Source organism: Dendrobium catenatum, unplaced genomic scaffold (assembly GCF_001605985.2).
Source record: "Dendrobium catenatum unplaced genomic scaffold, ASM160598v2 fragScaff_scaffold_896, whole genome shotgun sequence".
Lineage (NCBI taxonomy): Eukaryota > Viridiplantae > Streptophyta > Magnoliopsida > Asparagales > Orchidaceae > Dendrobium > Dendrobium catenatum.
Window position 1 is genome coordinate 448,306 of NW_021319358.1, and position 19,825 is coordinate 468,130.

At 34.8% G+C, this 19,825-nt stretch overlaps 1 protein-coding gene across 1 annotated transcript; it reads right to left on the minus strand.

Moving 5' to 3' along the window:
• Positions 1-2,317: 2,317 nt before the first annotated feature.
• LOC110102873 (cytochrome P450 71A1) lies at positions 2,318-4,173 on the minus strand. Its single transcript, XM_020831364.2, has 2 exons — positions 3,220-4,173; positions 2,318-3,051 (listed from the first exon to the last, which is right to left on the minus strand). Exons 1-2 carry the CDS (start codon positions 4,120-4,122, stop codon positions 2,437-2,439), a joined length of 1,518 nt encoding a protein of 505 aa, XP_020687023.1. The 5' UTR covers positions 4,123-4,173; the 3' UTR covers positions 2,318-2,436.
• Between the last annotated feature and the right edge of the window lie 15,652 nt (positions 4,174-19,825).

Here is a 19,825-nt window from a genome sequence, read left to right on the forward strand (position 1 = left end):
AATATATGATTTAATTTGTACTAATCTTTTTGGTATTACCTAAATTTTTACATAAAGAATTTAGGTGGTTGCCTGAGTACAGCACGAGGATCAGAAAAACTTTTGAGAGGAGAGGAGTGACCCATCTCAGGGACATGTTCACGGACATTAGAAAGTTCGGGAAGCTTCCTAATTGGATTGAAGAGGGCATTTGGGCTTATTTGAGTAGTGCTTGGGCGACCCCTGAGTTTATAAAAATGAGAGAGCAGAATAAATAGAACAGAGCCCCTAACTGTAGTGATTTAGGAAGCTCTCTTCATACTGGTGGATCAGTACCTCATAAAGAACATAGGTGGCGACTGGTAAGTGTTTTGAATTAGTTTATTACATATATTTATGTTATTATAACTAAACATCAAATTTTCAGAAAGAGCACCTTGGTCGGGAGCCAACACCATTGAAGTTGCATACAAGAACTCATCAACATCAAGCTGACCATTAGTGGGTTGATGAGAAGGCTAAAAATGCTCATGTGAGTAAAAATTTTCGAAGTTTTATAATAAAAATTTATTTTCATAAAACTAATTGTAACTCGCAGGAAGATTTTGTACGAGCTAGAGAAAGTCGGCAGTCCACTAGCGAGGGATCATCTTCAGGATCAGCCCATATTTCTGAGTATCATACATGATCAGATGTTGTTGGTAGAAGACAGAGGGGGAGGATATATGGCATGGGTTCACAGGCTTATACTATTGAGGGAAGTTCATCCACCTCTGCATTTCATAATCCAAGTGGAGCTGAAGAAACTGTAAACGAGAGGGTTGCAGCGCTGACTAGGGAGATTGAAGAGATGAGAAGGATTCAATCTAGAGAGATTGAAAAAATGAGAAAGGTTCAAAATGAAATGCAAGCAGAGCTGCAATCTTACAGAGTTGAAAATCAAAGGAAGAAGAAGCAAGAGGAGCAGCCATCTCCAGACAATAAGGATACAGTTGAGGATTAGATCTTTTTTATTTTTAATGATTGTAGTTAGAATTTGTGAACTTGTGATTGTAACCTTATTGAATTTAAAACTTGGTGAACTTGTTTTATGTTTGATAAACTTATTTAGAATTTCATAATGTTTGATTGTAAACTTGTTTATTAAATTTGTGGTTATGTATATAGTTGTGATCAATATAGCGGCGTATTGCCCAAAATATCTTATTATGTATTGCTATTTCTGCAGGTATAGAGTTTAGGGTGAACCTCCCTCAAATAGAGGGAATGCTGTCAATTTTTTTTTCAGGTGCTACAGGCTTCCGGTGGCCAACCGACAGTTTGGCCGCCAAAAATGACGATACCGGATGGCTAAAGATAAGGTGACGGTAATTTCCTTACACCGCCGGTAATATACCGGCGGTTATCCGGTGAAAGCCCGGCGGTGTATACCACCAGTAAAACCGTCGGCCGTGACCCCCGGGTTACCGCCGGCAATACTACCGGCGGTGTACCGACGTTTGCCGGCGGTTGAGCGAACACACGATGACCTCTTTAACCGCCGGCAAGCCTTCGGTAAAGTGCCCGCCGATTAGCCGTCGGAAAAATTTCCTGCGACGGCTTAACGGCCGGAACACCGCCGGTTGCAAATCCGGTAGTGACCGGCGGTATTAGTCGCCGGAAAGCCGCCGCCTCATAAAACTGCCGGTAAGTGTTTCCTACGCCATTTTTACCGGCGGCTTTAAAGCAGCCGATAAGCCGCCGGTATATTAGAAAACAATCGGTTTTACCATACTAACTGCCGTTTTTTGACGTTTTTCCTGTAGTGTTGGAACTTGTGTGAATTCTAAAAAAAATTAACATGTAAGATACTACAAAATTTACACTTAATAGCCATGCATTATGATGACTTTTGTTTTCTTTCATAATGGTATATCCTTATATTTGTCAAGCTTTGGTTTACACTCAGGGAAGTAGTAAAGGAATAGGGGGATAAAGGTGAAGAACTTCTTTTATGATACATTTAAATACTTTAGCTGGCACAAATGTTCCTCTATGATCATTTCATCACCATTGGCTATTTCTCTCACTTCATCTTATGCCATTTTCATCACTTATGGATTTCGAATAAATTCAACCATACTCCAGTCAAGGGCTATGAATGATATATATGTTCCCACAATAAACATATCCAACAACATATACAGGTTAAGAAAGAACTTCATCACAAAACAAACTGCAATATATTTTCTATAGTATAATGATTTTGACTTTTACTCATACAAAAGGAATGAATTAATAATTTATATTTATCACACATTCCAAGATATTTTCTTAGTTTTTCTTAAATAAACATTTATTTTTTAATAACTTGTAAGTTAGGAGCTTACTTCAAAATATTTATTACATAAAATATGTCGTTTTGGCCAAGTTGATAATTCATGCATTGCAAATCTCATATAGAGGTATGGCGTACATTTATTTGATATTGACAAGTGTTGGCACTAATTCAAGTTTCTGTTTTCTTAAAGAACCTAATCCTGGACTATCTTCCATTTTCATGACTTCTTTAGAAATGCCACTAGGAAGAGTCCAATTGAAGCGAAGCAATAGATTTGCCAGAGTAAGTTCAACAACTGCAACTGCAAATGGCATCCCCGGGCAAATTCTCCGACCTGCACCAAATGGTATCAAATGGAAATCTTTACCTCTATAGTCTATAGTACTGTCCAAAAATCTTTCTGGTTTGAACTCATCTGGAGAATCCCAATAAGCTCCATCTCTTCCTATAGCCCATGCATTGATGATGACTCTTGTTTCTTTCGGAATGTTATATCCTTGCATTTGACAAGCTTCGGTTGACACTCGGGGAAGCAGTAAGGGAACAGGAGGATGGAGACGAAGAACTTCTTTTATGACAGCATTCAAATACTTTAGTTGGCCCAAACGTTCCTCTGTTATCATCTCATCTCCATTGGCTATTTCTCTCACTTCATCTTGTACCTTCTTCATCACTTCTGGATTTCGAATAAGTTCAGCCATACTCCAATCAAGGGTTATGAATGATGTGTCTGTTCCCGCAGCAAACATGTCCTTCATATGCAGGTTAAAGAAGAATGTCATCATAAAGCAAACTATGATATTTTTTATAGTACAGTGATTGATATATAGATATGAAGAAAGAGAGAGAGAGAGAGAGAGAGAGAGAGAGAGAGAGAGAGAGAGAGAGAGAGAGTAATGTAATTTATGTAAAATAGTTACCATTAGTATGGCCTTGATATGGTTCCTTGTGAGGACAAAGTCCGTGTTCGAATCTCTCTGCAGTTGAAGCAAAATATCAATGAAATCCGTATTCGTGCCATTGCTGTCACCCCCATCCTTGCACCTATTTAGATGATTCTCTATAAACTCCTCCAAAAGAGAATCCCATGTGTTGAAGTGAGTTCTAAGTTTGGCTTCAGATCCTAAAAGCACATCCAACCACCTTAACTTTGGGAAAAGGTCCTCAAAGAACATAACAGAAAAGAAAGTTGAGTTCCTCTTCACCAGTTCGCAAACAAGGCTCGTTCTCTCATCGCTCATCGATGATCCTAAAACAACTCTGCAGAGAATGTTGCTTACTAGTGAATTCAACATCTCAGTGATGCATACAACGCCATTATCACTCGAAGCCTGATCTGCAATTCTTTCGAGCAACTGAGCAACCTCTTCACTACGAACAATGCTGAAGGACTGCACCATTTTCTGGCCAAGGAGATTATTTACGCTAATTCTCCTCAGCTGTCTCCAACAATCACCATATGGTGAGAAGGCTATGTCAATGTTGTTGTAGGATAGAAGCTTGGATACTTTGGAAGAGGGCCGACTAGCAAATACCATGTCGTGTGTTCTCATGAACTCTTGAGCAAGCTCCGCAGATGAGACTACCAAAGTTGGAATGGAGCCTAGATGAAGAAGCATGAGGGATCCATGCTTCTTCGACAGCTCCCGGAGTGATTGGTGTGGCAGAGAGCCAAGTTCATGGATATTACCAATCAAGGGAAGCCCTGGAAGTGAAGGTAGAAGGGCTATCTTGTTTGAGATGGCCCTCCTTCTTCCTCTTTCTGCTAGCAGGAAGGAGATGGCAAACAAAAAGAAAGCAACTAGAACCAGAGAAGGACTCATGATCTTAATTGAGCAGCTTGCTTTCGTTTTTCTCTCTTGTTTTTTTTTTGTTTGTTTAGGGTTTCGTGTGTATTTGCAATGCCCAGCTCCTCGTTATTTATATAGGAGATGGAACGAGCTTGCTTCTTGTTGATTTTTTTAATTTCTACGTGCAATGTCAATTCAAATTTCTGCTATATTGAACCGTACGATTTGGCGATAAATTCAATTTCCAAATCCGACCGTTACTGCTTTATTAATCAAACAATTCGGAGAAAATTTTTTTGACAATTATATTCTTCTTATTAAAACCTTACCTGACTACAATACCTGAAAATTGACAATTATATTCTTATTAAATTCCCAGCTACCCTCTTCACGTTGGAAGCTAAACAATGTTTCGCATGGGATGATTCCTCTCCAATGTGAAAGAAAGTAACAAACTAAAGAAAGTTTTATTTTATCGAGAAATTGAGTTCTGAAACGCTAACACAAAAACTTATCTTAAGGTTTGGTTTGTGTCGCTTTTTAAATTATTTTTTTTAGTTCAAAAGATTTAAAAATTTTGACTATTTGAATTGTACCCAAATTTTTTCATGATTTCAAACATAAAATGAAGAAAATAAATCATAATTCTAGCGGTCCTCTCTCTAATTCAACTTGGCTCTTTGAATTAAGGTTTCAAAACAAAATTTTGATTTGGTCTCAACTTCTATAATTTCCTTATTTCAAATGTTTCATTGATCATATTTGAATTTGTAATACACGGAGTGAAAAAATATTGAGAAAAAGATCAAAATGGTCTTTTGAACTCCTTATAAAACATTAAAATGATCTCAAATTATATTAAATGATCATTTTGCTCACTTAATTTTTTTAAAATAAACTAAAATAATCTCACAATGAGACCATTTTGATTCTTTTTTAAAAACTTAAGGGACCAATATAATCATTTAATATATTTTGAGATCATTCAGGTCCTTCATAAAGAGTTAGATGCTCATTTTGATCATTTTCCCGAAAAAAATATGGGAGTCCTAGTGTGTCAGATATCAACGCTCATCTTGTCTAAAAATAAAAAATAATTTTGAAACCTATTAGATAGCTGAAATAATGACTAAAATTCAACATAATATATTATATTGTATTTATTTCAAAATATAATAATATGCATAAAATTATATTGTTTTGGAGGCATATAAGACTCGTTTTTTCAGCTCTCGCCTTAAGCGCCGCCTCAGCCGATTTTAGGGTTCCCTCCTCCTTCCTGAGATCTCCCCGCTTTCGCGTCCTTTCCACAGGAGATCTCTTGTCTTTTCCTTTCTTTGTTTTCACTGGTGCTCATATTTGCTAGTTGGCCCTGTTTGGGCCCCAAAGCTATGGCGGGGGCTTCATCCTCTATGCCTTAAGGGAATGTTGCTTCCCATGTTCAACATTCAAACAAAGGTTTTCCTAGCTTGGATATGGGAGTTCCTTCTCCTCCTCAGTCATGATCCTTTAAAGAGGTTCTCTCTGGCTCTTCGTCAGGTGATACACTTCCCTCTCTAACTCATTCTACGTTCAATGGAGTGCGACTGTGTTGCTTTTGGATGAAGAATTTTAAAACTCGCTTCCCCTTTTCAATTTACTCTGGTTGACAAATTGGGCTTCGTAGTGGATTCCATACGTGCTTTTTTTGTAGCTTAAAACTAACGGGTTTTTACTTTGTTGGCCTTATGGATTTGAAACATATTGCAATTCAACTCTCAAATGATCTAGACTACAGTCGTGTGTTTGCTTGCAGTTCGTATTTTATCCGTTATTGTCAAATGCGTATTTTGAAGTGGATGCCTTTTTTTGATGTTAGAGAAGAATCCCCCATTGTGCCTATTTGGATCTATTTTCCTAATCTTAGACTTCATTTTTTAATGTCAAATTCCTACATGCTCTTAGTTCTATTTTCGGCCGCTCCTTGCAAACTGATCAGGCAACTACTTCTAGAACCCGACCGCCTATGGCTAGGGTTTTAGTTGAAGTAGATATCACTAAGAAACATGCTAAGGAGGAAGTGTGGGTCGGATCTAAAGCTTTTGGTTACCTACAAAAAGTGGAGTTTGAAAAAGTTCCCGATTTTTATAATCATTATAAAACTCATATCCATGTGGTTTTAGAATGTTTTAAGTTACATCCAGATCTATAGATACTACTAAAAATTCCAATAACTCGGTGGGGAAGGATATCACTGAATCTATAGATACTACTAATGAGATTACTGAGGACCTAATTCCTTTGAATCAGGCTGGGATCCAATCCCCACCCGAGATTGTTGGCAATGAAAAAAATTCGTATAATTTGAGACTTTTGAATGATAGTCCTAATCTTACTTCAGAAATAATTTCTCCTAATGAGAAAAGTATTAAGGTAGGTGATAAGCTTCCTAATTTTTTTGTCTCTATTGATTATATGCTTCAAAATAAAGAGAATCCCTCTTTATTGATTAATGTGGAAAATATCGAGAAAGATATTGTGGAGGAATGTGAAGAAGGGTAATTTATCCCTAGAAACATTTCTAGCCTTAATTCTATGGTTCACTACAGGAAATTTAGCCATTACTGACGGCTTCGATCGGCGGTTGGCGCACCGCCGGTAATAACGGTTTCTGACGTCATTTTTTTTGACGATTTTACAACTACCAAAAAGCCGCCCGTTTTTATAAGAACCACCGGTATTTACAGATAAACTGCCAATAAAAACCGCCGGCAATGGTTGAATTTCCTGTAGTGGTTCATGTTAATAACAATGATAAAGGGGGTGATCCTAACACTTCATCTTCTTCTGATCTCTTTGATAGTGGCTCTAAACCTATTGATGAGGATGGTGCCTTTAAGGTGAATAAGAAGAAAAAGAAAAATGGTAAAGCTCCTTTACCTGATATGCCTCATTCAACGAGGGCTCAAACTTTTACTAAAAGTTCTAATGATTAATTCACTTATTTGGAATGTAAGGGGTGTTGGGTAGTCTGACTCTAGGACTTGGGTAAGGAATTTATGCCATGTTCATAACATTCAGTTGCTGGTTTTACTTGAACCTTTTATTTCTTCTGATAAAATGACTAGTACTGCTTCTAGCTTAGGTTTTAACATGATGTTTACTAATTGTTCTAATAAAATTTGGATTTTTTGAAAAAGTCATTTCAACATCAATATTATTTCCAATTATTGCCCAAGTTATTAATGTGCAAATTTCTTGTTCCAATGTTAACTGTAATGCCTCTTTTATGTATGCTACTTGTACTAGATTGGGTAAGGTTCCTCTTTGGGAGATTTTATCTAATTTTGCTCTTAGCTTTAATAGCCCTTGGTGTGTGGGCAGGGACTTCAATATTGTTTCTAATGCTAGTGAAAGAATAGGGGGGAACCCACCTAAAATCAATGCTATGGAAGATTTCAATAATATGATTTCTAATTGCAATTTAAATGATATTGGCTTTACTGGTGGTGTTTTTACTTGGAGTAGATCTTCTATGTAGCAAAGACTTGATAGGTTTCTCTTTAAAAAAGAATGGTTAAGAGACTTTCCTATGACTCATATTCAGCATTTGAGTCATAGTTTAACTGATCATGCTCCTTTACTTTTATCCGTAGCTGCTAATAAAATTAATGCTCCTTCTGATTTTAGGTTTCAAAATATGTGGCTTACTCATTTTGGTTTTTTTAAATTTTATGTCTAATAATTGGCATGCCAATATTTCTCCTGATAACAATATTAAAGACATGTCTCATTTGTGGGCTAAAATGAGTAGATTGAAATAAAGTTTCAGATGGTGGAATAAAAATATTTTTAAAAACATTTTTTGCTAATATTAAAGAAACGGGGAATAGGGTTGTGGCATTGGATAAGTTATTTTTGGAGAATCCTATAAGTGACAATCTTTCTAAGCTTGATCAAGCTAAAGTTGACCTTTTCCAATTGCAAAATCAAGAAGAACTTTTTGGAAACAGAAAGGTTCGGCTAAGTGGACTTTGGAGGAGGATATGAACACTTCTTTTTTTCATGCTTTGACCAATAAGAATAAAACTAAGAGTTATAACCATAGAATTATTAACATGCAAGAGCATGTTTATGATATTGATGAATTAATTGTTAACTCTGGTATTGATTACTTAAAAAGGTTTTTAATAGTATTAAGATTACCTCCCCTATTACCAACCCTAATGTTATTCCTTGCTCGGTTGGTGAGGAAGACAACATTTTTCTCACCAAAGCCCCAACGGATGAGGAAATTTAGAATACTGTTAAAGATATGAATGGTTAAACTCTTGCTGGTCCAGATGGTTTCACTCCAAATTTTTTTTATTAAAACTTGGGATATTAATAAATTAGATGTGGTGGAGGTTGTGAATGATTTTTATAATGGCAATCCTTATCCTAATTTTTTTCTTCCACTAATATTATTCTTATTCCTAAAAAAGATTCTGCTAATTACTGGATTGATTTTAGACCTATTAATCTTTGCACTTTCTTTAATAAGCTTGTAGCTAAAATCATTGCTTCTAGGTTAATAATCATCCTGCTGAGAATCATCTCTTTCAACTAAACTGGTTTTGTGAAAGATATGAGTATTTTTTATAATATTCTTTTGACCCAAGAGATGGTGCATGATATTAATGTCAAAATCAGTGGAGGTAATCTCATCTTCAAGCTTGACATTACTAAGGCATAAGATAATTTGAACTGCCATTTTCTTTACAAAGTTCTTTCTCTTTTTGGCTTTAACCAGTCTTTCATCATGCTTATTAAGAATAATATTGAAAACTATTATTTTTCTGTGATCATCAATGCCCGTAATCATGGTTTCTTTAAATCTGAGCACGGTCTTAGACAAGGAGATCCTCTTTCTCCTGCTCATTTTATTATTGCTATGTAATACCTCTGTAGAGGTCTTGAGGATCTTTATACTAGGTATCATACTCTCTATTTTTGTACTACTGGTGGCATTCCTATTACATATCTTAATTTTGGTGATGATTTTATTATTTTCTTGAATTCTTCTATTAAGAATGTTAAAATATTAGTTCAATTTCTTTCTCATTTTTAAAACATGAGTGGTTTGTCTATAAACAATGATAAGAGTAATTTCATTGCTATTAAATCGATGAATCAGAGTAGAATTAATGTGATTAAAAGAGTTTGTGGTTTTAATTCTACCTCTCTCCCTATTAAATATTTAGGCACTCATCTTTTTAAAGGTAGAAAAAAAGATCTTTTGTTTGACAACATTTTTACTATGTTCCAAAAGAAACTTCTTAACTAGTCCTCTAATTTCCTTTCTTTTGAAGGTAGGTTGGTTTTGATTAAAAGTGTTTTAAATTCTATTCCTATATTTATCTTTCACACTTTGCAACCTTCCTCCATGATTTGTACTAGATGGAGAGAATGCTCAATAAGCTTTTTTGGGGATCTAAAAATAATAAGTCTTGTATTAATTGGGCTACTTGGAATAAGTTTTGTTGTGTTTTCAATGAGGGATATTTGGGTTGTAAGAATTTTCTTGACACTATGCATGCTTTTTCTCATAAATTATAATTTGCTTTTAGATTTAACAATAGCTTGTGGGCTAATTTTATGAATGCCAAATATTGTAAAGATCTTAATCCTTTGATTTGCTACTATAAACCTTCTGACTATTCTGTTTGGAAAAGGCTGTGTAAAATTAAATGGGAGGTTGAACATTATTTTCAATGGGGCCTTGGGAAAGGTGATATTTCTTTTTGGCAAGACAATTAGTTGGGTACTTGTTCTATTGATAGTTTTCTTAATACCAATACTATTGTCAATACTAAAGTTAATTCTTTTATTCAAAATGGTGATTGGAATGTTAGCAAACTTTTGGAGGTTATCCCTTCTAACATGGTTGATATTATTCTTCAAATCCCGTTACAATTACAGTGCAAGGATAAAATTCATTTTAATTTATCTTATACTGGGAAATTTAGTTTGAAAACTGTTTGGGATGCTATTAGATATAAAGGTGATGTTTCTCAAATTTTTGCTTCTATTTAGCATTATAACATTTCTTTATCTTAATCTATCTTGGTTTGGAGATGTCTTAAAGGCATCTTGCCTGTGGACAATCTCTTGTGGGGAAAAGGGTTTATTTTCCTTCTAAGTGTCAATGCTGCTTTAGTACTGAAAATATTAAGCATGTTTTTATAAATGGTGTGATTGCCCCAAAAGTTTGGTGCTATTTTTAATCTTGCTGATAAAGGTAATATGATTGCTAATTGCGATGTTGCTAGGATGCTTAATCATTGGTTAACTAACAACAAAGACCACATATATAATTTAGTCCCTATTTTGATTATGTGGTACCTTTGGAAGGGTAGGAATGATTATAAACATAATGAGATCAAGATGGATGCTAACCAAGTCATTACCAATGTTAGAAATAAAATTTTTCATTTTCAGTTTGTCAATCTTCTTTCGGCTAAGAACTTTAAAAATTATCATCATATAGCTGAACATTTTGGTTTTCCTTTTGATGGTGGTTCGATTTATAAAACTGAGCGTACTGTCAAGTGGCTCAAACCTTCCTCCCCTTATGCTAAACTCAACTATGATGGGTCGGTTGGTACTTTTGTTACTGGTATGGATGGTATTATCCAAGATCACCATGGTGGGGTTATAGCTACTTTCTCTGGTCCTCTAACTTTATGTTCTGTCATTTCTGCTGAACTTATAGGTTTATCTCAAGGTTTGAAGTTGTGTAAAAAATTGGGCATTGAGCATGTGGCTATTGGCGTTGAGCATGTGGCTATTGAGGTTGATGCTAAACTTTTAATTCACATCATTCAGAAGAAAGATACTGGTAATCAGCATGACTTTTACACCATTAGAAAAATTAGAATCTTTCTCTCTAATCTTACTTACTATATTTCTCACATTTATCATGAGGGAAATGCCTGTGCGGATTAGTTGGCCAAATACAGGTGTCACATTGTTACTATATAGGAATTTAACATTTCTGATGTTCCCCCTTTTCTAAGAGGTTTGGTTAACCTAGATAAATGCGGTTTACCTTATATTCGCAATGTTTGAGTACCTTTTTTTGTTCTTTCCTTTGTCTTTTGTTGGGTTTTATCCCTGGACCTGCCTAGATTTATGTTCTTTCTATGGCTTGAGGTGCTTGTTACTGGAAGGCTTAGAGGAGTATTCTCTTGCTATTATGTTCTTTCCTTTGTCTTTGTTGGTTTGTGTCCCTAGATCTACCCAGATTTCGATTCTTTCTATTTTGGTGGGTTATTATGCTTGAATTTCTGGAGATGCCTATTGCTAGATGGCTTTGAGGATTTTTGGAGGTAATATTTTTTGACTTTGATGAGGCAAGACTTTTTATTTATGAATGTTGGCTAGATGGATTATGTGTATAGGTATACTTTGGTTATGGTTTTTGTTATCAATGGGGGCAACTGGGCTTTGGAGCTTGCTCTACTCCAGGTTATTGGGGCGTTTTATGGGTCTGTGATCAATCAGGGTGATATTTTTTTTATTACTAATTCACTTAATTTACTGCCTAGGCTGGTTTTTCTTTGAGTTTTAGTTGGTGCCTACATGACTACGAGGTATAATGAGAATGAGAAGATCCATTTCCCTATTTTTGTTAAGAATGATGCTCCTACCCAGGATATGATTAATTATGGCATGGGCGATACTTTACTGATTAATATGTTTGCCCTCTATCTATTTTGTCTTATGCATATTGTGGCTGCTATGGTTAATCTCATGGATGGCCTTGACTCTACTCTGCCTTTTTTATTTATCAAATGCTTAAATTTTAACTCTTTCGAGTATACTTGCAAAATGATTTTTTGGTGTTGGAGTTTCTTCTTTCTGCAGATTTGGTGCCCGAAAACTTGGAATTTTATTTTTTGCAGAGTGTTCGAGACTGTTAATTTTTGGAAGGTTGCCTTCTCTTTTTGCAGTAAGTTAGTGCTAACTGATAATATTTTATGCTTCCTTTTTTGGGTGCTGTCTTCTTGAAGCCCTAGACTGTACTTAGGTTTTTTGTAATGCTTAGATTAAGGAACTAGTGGCTCTTATATATATATATATATATATATATATATTCTCTTGTAGCTCTTTTGAGCATTAGCGAGCTGGAGGTTCCTTCTAAGGACCTTGTAACCTCTTTTTTGAAATTAATGTGTAGGCCCATCTGAGGGTTTTGACCAAAAAAAAATGTTTTGGAGGCATTAAAAATAGAGGAATAGGCGAAGGAATATAGAATGAATACAATAAATGATCACGATGCGACTTATAATTTTAAAAACTTAAGGATAAGAAAAGTAATTAGTGATTTTATAGTCCCATCTAAAAAAATATATGGAAGTGGGTCAACACCACTACCATAAGCCAAGTACCTCTTACATTCAAAAATATTCCACCTACATTGGGTGATGTACATTTTTTAAGTGTTTAATACAAAAAACTAAATAGAAGTAAACATATTTGGAATGTCCTTCATTGTCAAATTGAAGATTAATAATTAACCTTAATTTTTCTTATTTAATATAATAATATATGATTTTAACTCCGAAAGGATGCTTTGTGAGATCCTCATATATTGATGATAGCCTCTTTCAATCAGAGGCGAAAGCATGCCTTGTTGAGGGTGGACAATTGCCCATCCTGAAAATTGTAAAATTACTTAATTATAAATGTTATTTAGATAGTTTTTCCTCCTCTACCCTATTTTGCCCATATTTGTATAGAGAAAAAAACCCCTCTTTAGTGACGACAGATATACATGATTTGGTTGAAGAAGCACATAAAATGAGAGAAAGATGGTTACTTCATGCGAACTCCCATCATGACTTTTGATCCCAACATAACAACATCGTCGAAGAAGGGGAAGAATAATCTTTAGCGACTCTTTCAAAGTCTATTACACGCAAAGCGGAAGAACAAATGATAATGAAAAAAATTAAATCCTTGGTAGGCAGAGTCTTCAGGAAGAGCATGGACAGGGAAAAAAAAGATTAATTAAAAAATATAGGTAATGAAGAGTAGCCAAGTAACATCACATCTCTACATTTTTTTGGGTTCAAAACTCCTTTTTTTTTTTAATGTCAGCATCTCTTATTTTGACTTTTTTTTTCTCTTTTTGAGTTTAGTAAAATGAATAATGGATTAATTAATCAATAATTATATCTTAACGAATCAATTAATTGGATGATAAAGAAATTCAATTTCTAAGATAGTACGTGGTAATGATTTACTTTAATAAATTAATTTAGAGATTAGAAGTTAATAATTTTTGGATTTTAACAATTTAATATTTAATTTAACTATCAATGATTATTAAAAATTGTTCTAAAAGTTAGTGTCTTCATATTAGAGGTAGGATAATTAAATTTGCACTAAGATAAATGATTGATAAAGAAATGTTCTTAAAAACTAGTGTCATCATATTAGAGGTAAGATAATTAAATATTCTCTAAGATGAATGATTAATAAAAGCTATACTTAATTCATAGATATTTTTCTCTGTGTTTAAGGTTTATTAAATTGATTGATATTTAAAGCGGAATGTACATGTTGATATTGATATTGTATGCCTTCTAATTGACGTAGAATACTACAGGAAAAACGCCTATTACCAGCAATGTTACCGGCGGTGTACCGACGCTTGCCGGCGGTTATTCGAACGCACGACAGTCGCTGTAACCGCTGGCATGCCGTCGGTACAGTGGCCACCGGTTAGCCGTCGGTAAAATAACAGGCGGTTTAACGGCCGGAACACCGCCGGTAAAAAATCAGGTAGTCATCGGCAGTGTTAACCGCCGCCTAATAAATTCGCCGGAAATAAACCGCCGGTAAATGTTTCCTACGCCATTTTTACCGCCGGCTTGAGAACCTCCGATAAGCCGCCGGTATATTTGAAAACTGCCGGTTTTACCATATAAGCCGCCGAAAAAACCGCCGGTTTTTGGCATTTTTCCAGTACTGGAACTTCGACCTTCAATTTGCAGTTATGATGTAAAAGAAAAGATTGATTTTAAAAAGAGAATATTTGGTGAAGAGTCCATTCACTAAAAAAATCAAAAATTTCCATAGATACTCATGAGAAATATTGCTATGAGGTTTAATTCAAATAATTTGAAGAATATTTTTCAAAATAATTAATGGAGCATAGTGTACATAAAGATGTTGCATTCTTCTTATATCGTTGTTTGTTCAATCCTCAAGAATAATTTACTATAGGTTAAGATGGAGGAGACTCATTTTTAAAATATTAATTTATTTATATGATAAGTTTTTCCACCCTTAAAAAGAAGTTGGTTCCGCCCCTACTTTAGATACCACAAAGCCTTCTTCTACAACAAAATAATGTCATATTTTCTTTTTTCAAATTTAATACAACATCTTTAGTTTCATGTGAAGAACAGATCCAATTAGCTTCTCCTAAATTATATGTCTAATAAGCCATGATTAATTTTCTCAGTGCTCATTTGATTTAACATCTAAGGCATAAGTTTATTTTGATTTAAGGCTATTGATCTTAAATATAGTTCAATTTTCTTGAGCACTTCATAATTTCCTTATCTTGAATTGAAAACTTTTTTCAACACATAGATATATAAACTCTTTTTAAACCTTTCATTGTTCTAAAAAAATTGTCTAACATGTAATCAAGCTAAGGAATAACTCAAGCACTATGCCATTATATAAATAGCTAGTGAATTGCTTGTACTTTCAAACATTGACCCCATGTAAGATTAAAATTATCCCTGTGTTCTCTATAATGTGAATTATTACTTTTATCCTTAAGAAAAAGACCTCAGCATTTGCTAGTTTCAGGTAAATTACAAACTGGGATTGTAATATATAATGGATTCTTTAGTGTTGAAGTATCAATGTAACCACTATCATATGCAACTTATATATCCACAACATCACCTATACCAACAAAGGTGATGAACCAAATGATCTTATATCATCATAATTTGTGTATAAAATCATAGTAGATGTCTTCTGGAGAATAAGAGGCATGCATGTGAGAGGTCACTCTTGAAGAATAATGATTGTTGAGCCCATGAACCCATAGGTTTATATGCGGGTCACTCATGATTTGATTATTACAATCAAGTATGATATGTCATCTAATATGGTTTGCTAAGTTTCATGTAAGTTGTAGGTTACTTGTATAGTATTAATCATGGTGATAATGATACTATGTTAGAACAAATTGAAATATTTATCTCTCATCATCCTCGACTCTTCAGCGCCGCTCTGAGCTTTTTAGGGTTCCAGTGCTTTGTCCGTCCATTTCTCGATTTCTCTCCGGTGAGAGCTCGTGCTTTTCATTTTCTTTCAGTTTCTGGTGTTCTCTTTGTTTGCTCTTGCCCGCTTTGGGCAGGATCGCTATGGCGGGGGGGAAGGGGGTCCTCCTCGACGCCTTGGGGGGATATTGCTGTTTCGACCAAAGACTCAAGTAAGGGCTTCTTTAGCCTGGATCCGAATAGTCCCGCTCGTCCGCAATTGCGTTCCTTTAAAGATGTTCTGGCTGGAGCTTCGGCAGGTGATACCCTACCTTCTCTAACTCAAACTACGTTTAATGGTATTCCGGCTGTTCTTCTCTCTGATGATGAACTGTTGAAACTTGCATCGCCTTTTTGTTTCACTCTGGTTGGGAAATTTGGCCTCCGTCAGCAAAATTTGTATTATATTCGAGCTTTCTTCGGTAATTTAAAGTTGTCTGGTTTTTATTCGGTTGGACTTTTAGATTCTAAGCATGTCGCGATTCAATTATCCAATGATATGGACTACAGCCGTGTCTTTGCCCGTAGATCTTATTTCATATTAAATTTCCAAATGCGGATTTTAAAGTGGACACCTTTTTTCGATGTTAAGGAAGAAAGCCCGATAGTTCTGATCTGGATATCATTTCTCAATTTGAGGCTTCATTTTTTTAATGCTAAAGTTCTTCATGCTTTGGGTTTGATTTTTGGCCGTCCCTTACAAATCGACCAAGCTACGGCATCTAGAACCCGACCATCTATTGCGAGAGTTCTAGTTGAAGTAGACATCATAAAAAAGCATGCAAAAGTTGATGATAGCGAGGAGGGGGAATTTATCCCTCCTAAAAAGAATTGTACTAACTCTGCTGTTCGTATTGGTAATAATGAAAAGAGGGTATTTAAGGACAATGAGGTTTGCTCCAATAATGACTCATCATCGGCTTTTACTGAAAACAATACTCTAAATATTGAAGAAGAAGAGGCTTTTAAGGTGCAAAAAAAGAAAAAGAAAAATGGTAAAGCCCATTTTCCCGATACTCCTCGTTCGACTAGAGCCCAAGCTTCTACTAAACACTCCAATGATTAGTACACTTATCTGGAATGTGCGGGGGATTGGGGGGTCGGATTCTAAGACCCGTGTTAGAAATTTATGACGTGTGCATAATATTAAAATTTTATTCTTACTTGAGCCATTTATTTTTGCTGATAAACTTTCTTCTACTGCTTCCAGTTTGGGTTTTAATATGATGTTTGCTAATTATTCTAATAAAATTTGGATCATGTGGAAGAGTGACATTAACATCACCATTATTGCTGATTTTCAACAGGTTATTCATGCCCAAATTGTCTATTTGAATTTGACATTTAATGCTTCTTTTGTTTATGCAGCCTATACTAGAATGGGTAGGTCTCTTCTTTGGGAACTTTTAGCAGATTTTGTTTTTAATTCTAATGGGCCTTGGTGCGTTGGTGGTGATTTTAATATCATTTCTAGTGTCGATGAAAGGATTGGAGGTAACCCTCCAAACTTTAATGCCATGGATGATTTTAATAACATGATTTCTTATTGCAACCTTTTCGATATTGGCTTTTCTAGTAGTGCTTTCACTTGGAATAGAGGTTCCATGTGACAAAGAATTGATAGACTGCTTTTAAATAATGATTGGATTAAAGAGTTCCCTATAACTCAAGTCCACCACTTCAGTAGAACGTTATCTGATCATGCTCCCTTACTTATGAATATTTCTAATAATAAAATCAGTGGTTCCTTGTCTTTTAGATTTCAAAACATGTGGATTGCTCATTCTTGTTTTTTTAGTGTTATCTCTACTAATTGGAATGCTGCTCTCTCTCCTGATGATAATGTGAAAGGTATGCTTCGTGTTTGGGCTAAGTTGAGCAGGTTAAAACAAGTTCTTAGATGGTGGAATAAACATGTTTTAAAAAATGTTTTTGCTAATATTAAGGAAGCTGAACAAAAGGTTTTGGAGTTGGACAAATTACTTATTGATAATCCTAATGATGTTAATCTTTCCAATCTTGACAATGCTAAAATTCAACTTTTCCAATTGCAGAATCAGGAGGAAATTTATTGGAGACAAAAGGCTTCCTCCAAATTCACTTTAGAAGGGGATAGGAATACCTCATTCTTTCATGCTTTGGCTAATAAAAATAGGATCAAAAGTCATATTCATACCTTGGTTGATCATAACGGTGTTGTTTACGATACGAATGATTTAATTGCTAATTCTGCTGTTAAGTATTTTAAAGAGGCTTTTAATAGTACTACTTTGACTATTCCTATTGCTAACTCTAATGTCATTCCTTCTTTGATTGGGGAGGAGGATAATAGGTTTCTTACTCAGTCTCCCTCGGAGGTTGAGATTTGGGACACCATTAAAGGTATGAATGAGGATTCCGTTGCCGGACCTGATGGTTTCACTACTAAGTTTTTTATTAAGACTTGGGAGATCATTAAATTTGATGTGGTGGATGCTGTTAGGGATTTTTTCAATGGTAATTTTTATCCTAAATTCTTTTCCTCTACTAATATTGTTCTGATACCTAAAAAAGAGGCTACTAAATTCTGGAATGATTTTAGGCCCATTTGTTTATGCACCTTTTTTAATAAGCTGTGGCTAAATCATTTCTTCTAGATTAATGATTTATTTGCCTAGAATCATATCTTCCAACCAGACTGGCTTTGTTAAAGGTAGGAGCATTTTTTATAATATCCTTTTAGCTCAAGAGATGGTTCATGATATCAATACTAAATGTTCTGGTAGTAATATTCTTTTCAAACTAGATATCACGAAGGCTTATGACAATTTGAACTGGAATTTTCTTTACAAAGTGTTATCCTTATTTGGTTTTAATCGAGCATTTATCATGCTTATTAATAACAATATTGAGAATTATTTTTTCTCTGTTATTATTAATGGTTACAATCATGGTTTCTTTAGTTCTCAGAATGGCCTTAGGCAAGGTGACCCCTTGTCTCCTTCTTTGTTCATTATTGCTATGGAATATCTGTCTAGGGGGCTTGAGGATCTTTACTTAAGGTCCCCTAGCCTTCATTTTAATACTAGTGGAGGTTTTCCTATTACTCATCTTAGTTTTGATGATGATTTCATTATCTTTTCTAATGCTTCGATTAAAAATGTGAAAGTTTTGTTTCAATTTCTTAACCGTTTTCAAAAGATTAGTGGTTTAAATGTTAATAGGGAGAAAAGTAATTTTCTCATTGGTAAAATGGTAAACAATAACAGAATTAGCAAGATCAAGAGAGTTTGTGATTTTAACTCTACGATTCTTCCTATTAAGTATCTTGGCACTCCTCTCTTTGATGGTAGAAAGAATAAATTTTTGTTTGACAATATCTTCTCTATTTTACATAAGAAACTTACTACTTTGTCCTCTAACTTCCTTTCTTTTGGTGGTAGGTTGGTGCTTATTAAAAGTGTTTTATGTTCTATTCCTATGTTTATCTTTCACACTTTGTTACCCTTCTCCACTATTTGCATTAGGCTGGAAAGGCTTTTCAATAAATTTTTTTGGGGTGCTAAAAACAATAAGTCTTGTATCAAATGAACTAGTTGGAAAATTTTTTTTGGTGTTTATAAGGAGGGAGGGCTTAGTCGCAAGAATATTTTTGACACTGTTCAGGCTTTCTCTCATAAATTATGGTTTACTTTTCATTCTATTGATAGTTTGTGGGCGCAGTTTATGAAGGCTAAATACTGTAAAATGCGTAACCCTTTGGTTTGCCATTATAACTTCAATTACTGCTTTTTTGGTTTGCAAAGGTGATGTGTCCTTCTGGCAAGACAATTGGTTGGGTATGTTTTCTATTGATTGTTTTCTCAACACCCATACTATTGACAATGTTAGAGTTAATCATTTTATTAATAATGGTAATTGGAATTCTAGCAAACTGCTGGATGTGATTCCTATTGAAATTATGAACATGATTGTGCAAATCCCATTACAACTTCAAATCAAGGACAAAATCCTTTTTAAAATTTCTCCTTCTGGTAATTTTCACTTTAAAAATGTTTGGGAAGCTATTAGGTATAAAGATGTTATTGATCATAACTTTGAGTCTCTCTGGCATAACACCATTCCCTTATCTTATTCTATTCTTGCCTGGAGATGCATTAATGGGTACCTTCCTGTGGATGATAATTTGTGGAAGAAAGGATTTTCTTTTCCTTCTAAATGCCAGTGTTGTTTCAGTATGGATAGTACAAGCATGTTTTTTTATTAAATAGTGAGACAACGCATAAGTTTGGCGTACTAGTTGCATTCTTGCAATATTTTGGTGTTTAATACTATTGCAATGTTGTTGTATTCTTAAGTTTGGTTGATCAAAAACCAAAAGGCCATATTATGAACTTCTGCATGCTTGATCGTATGGTGGTATTTGATGGAAAGGCTAGGAAGAT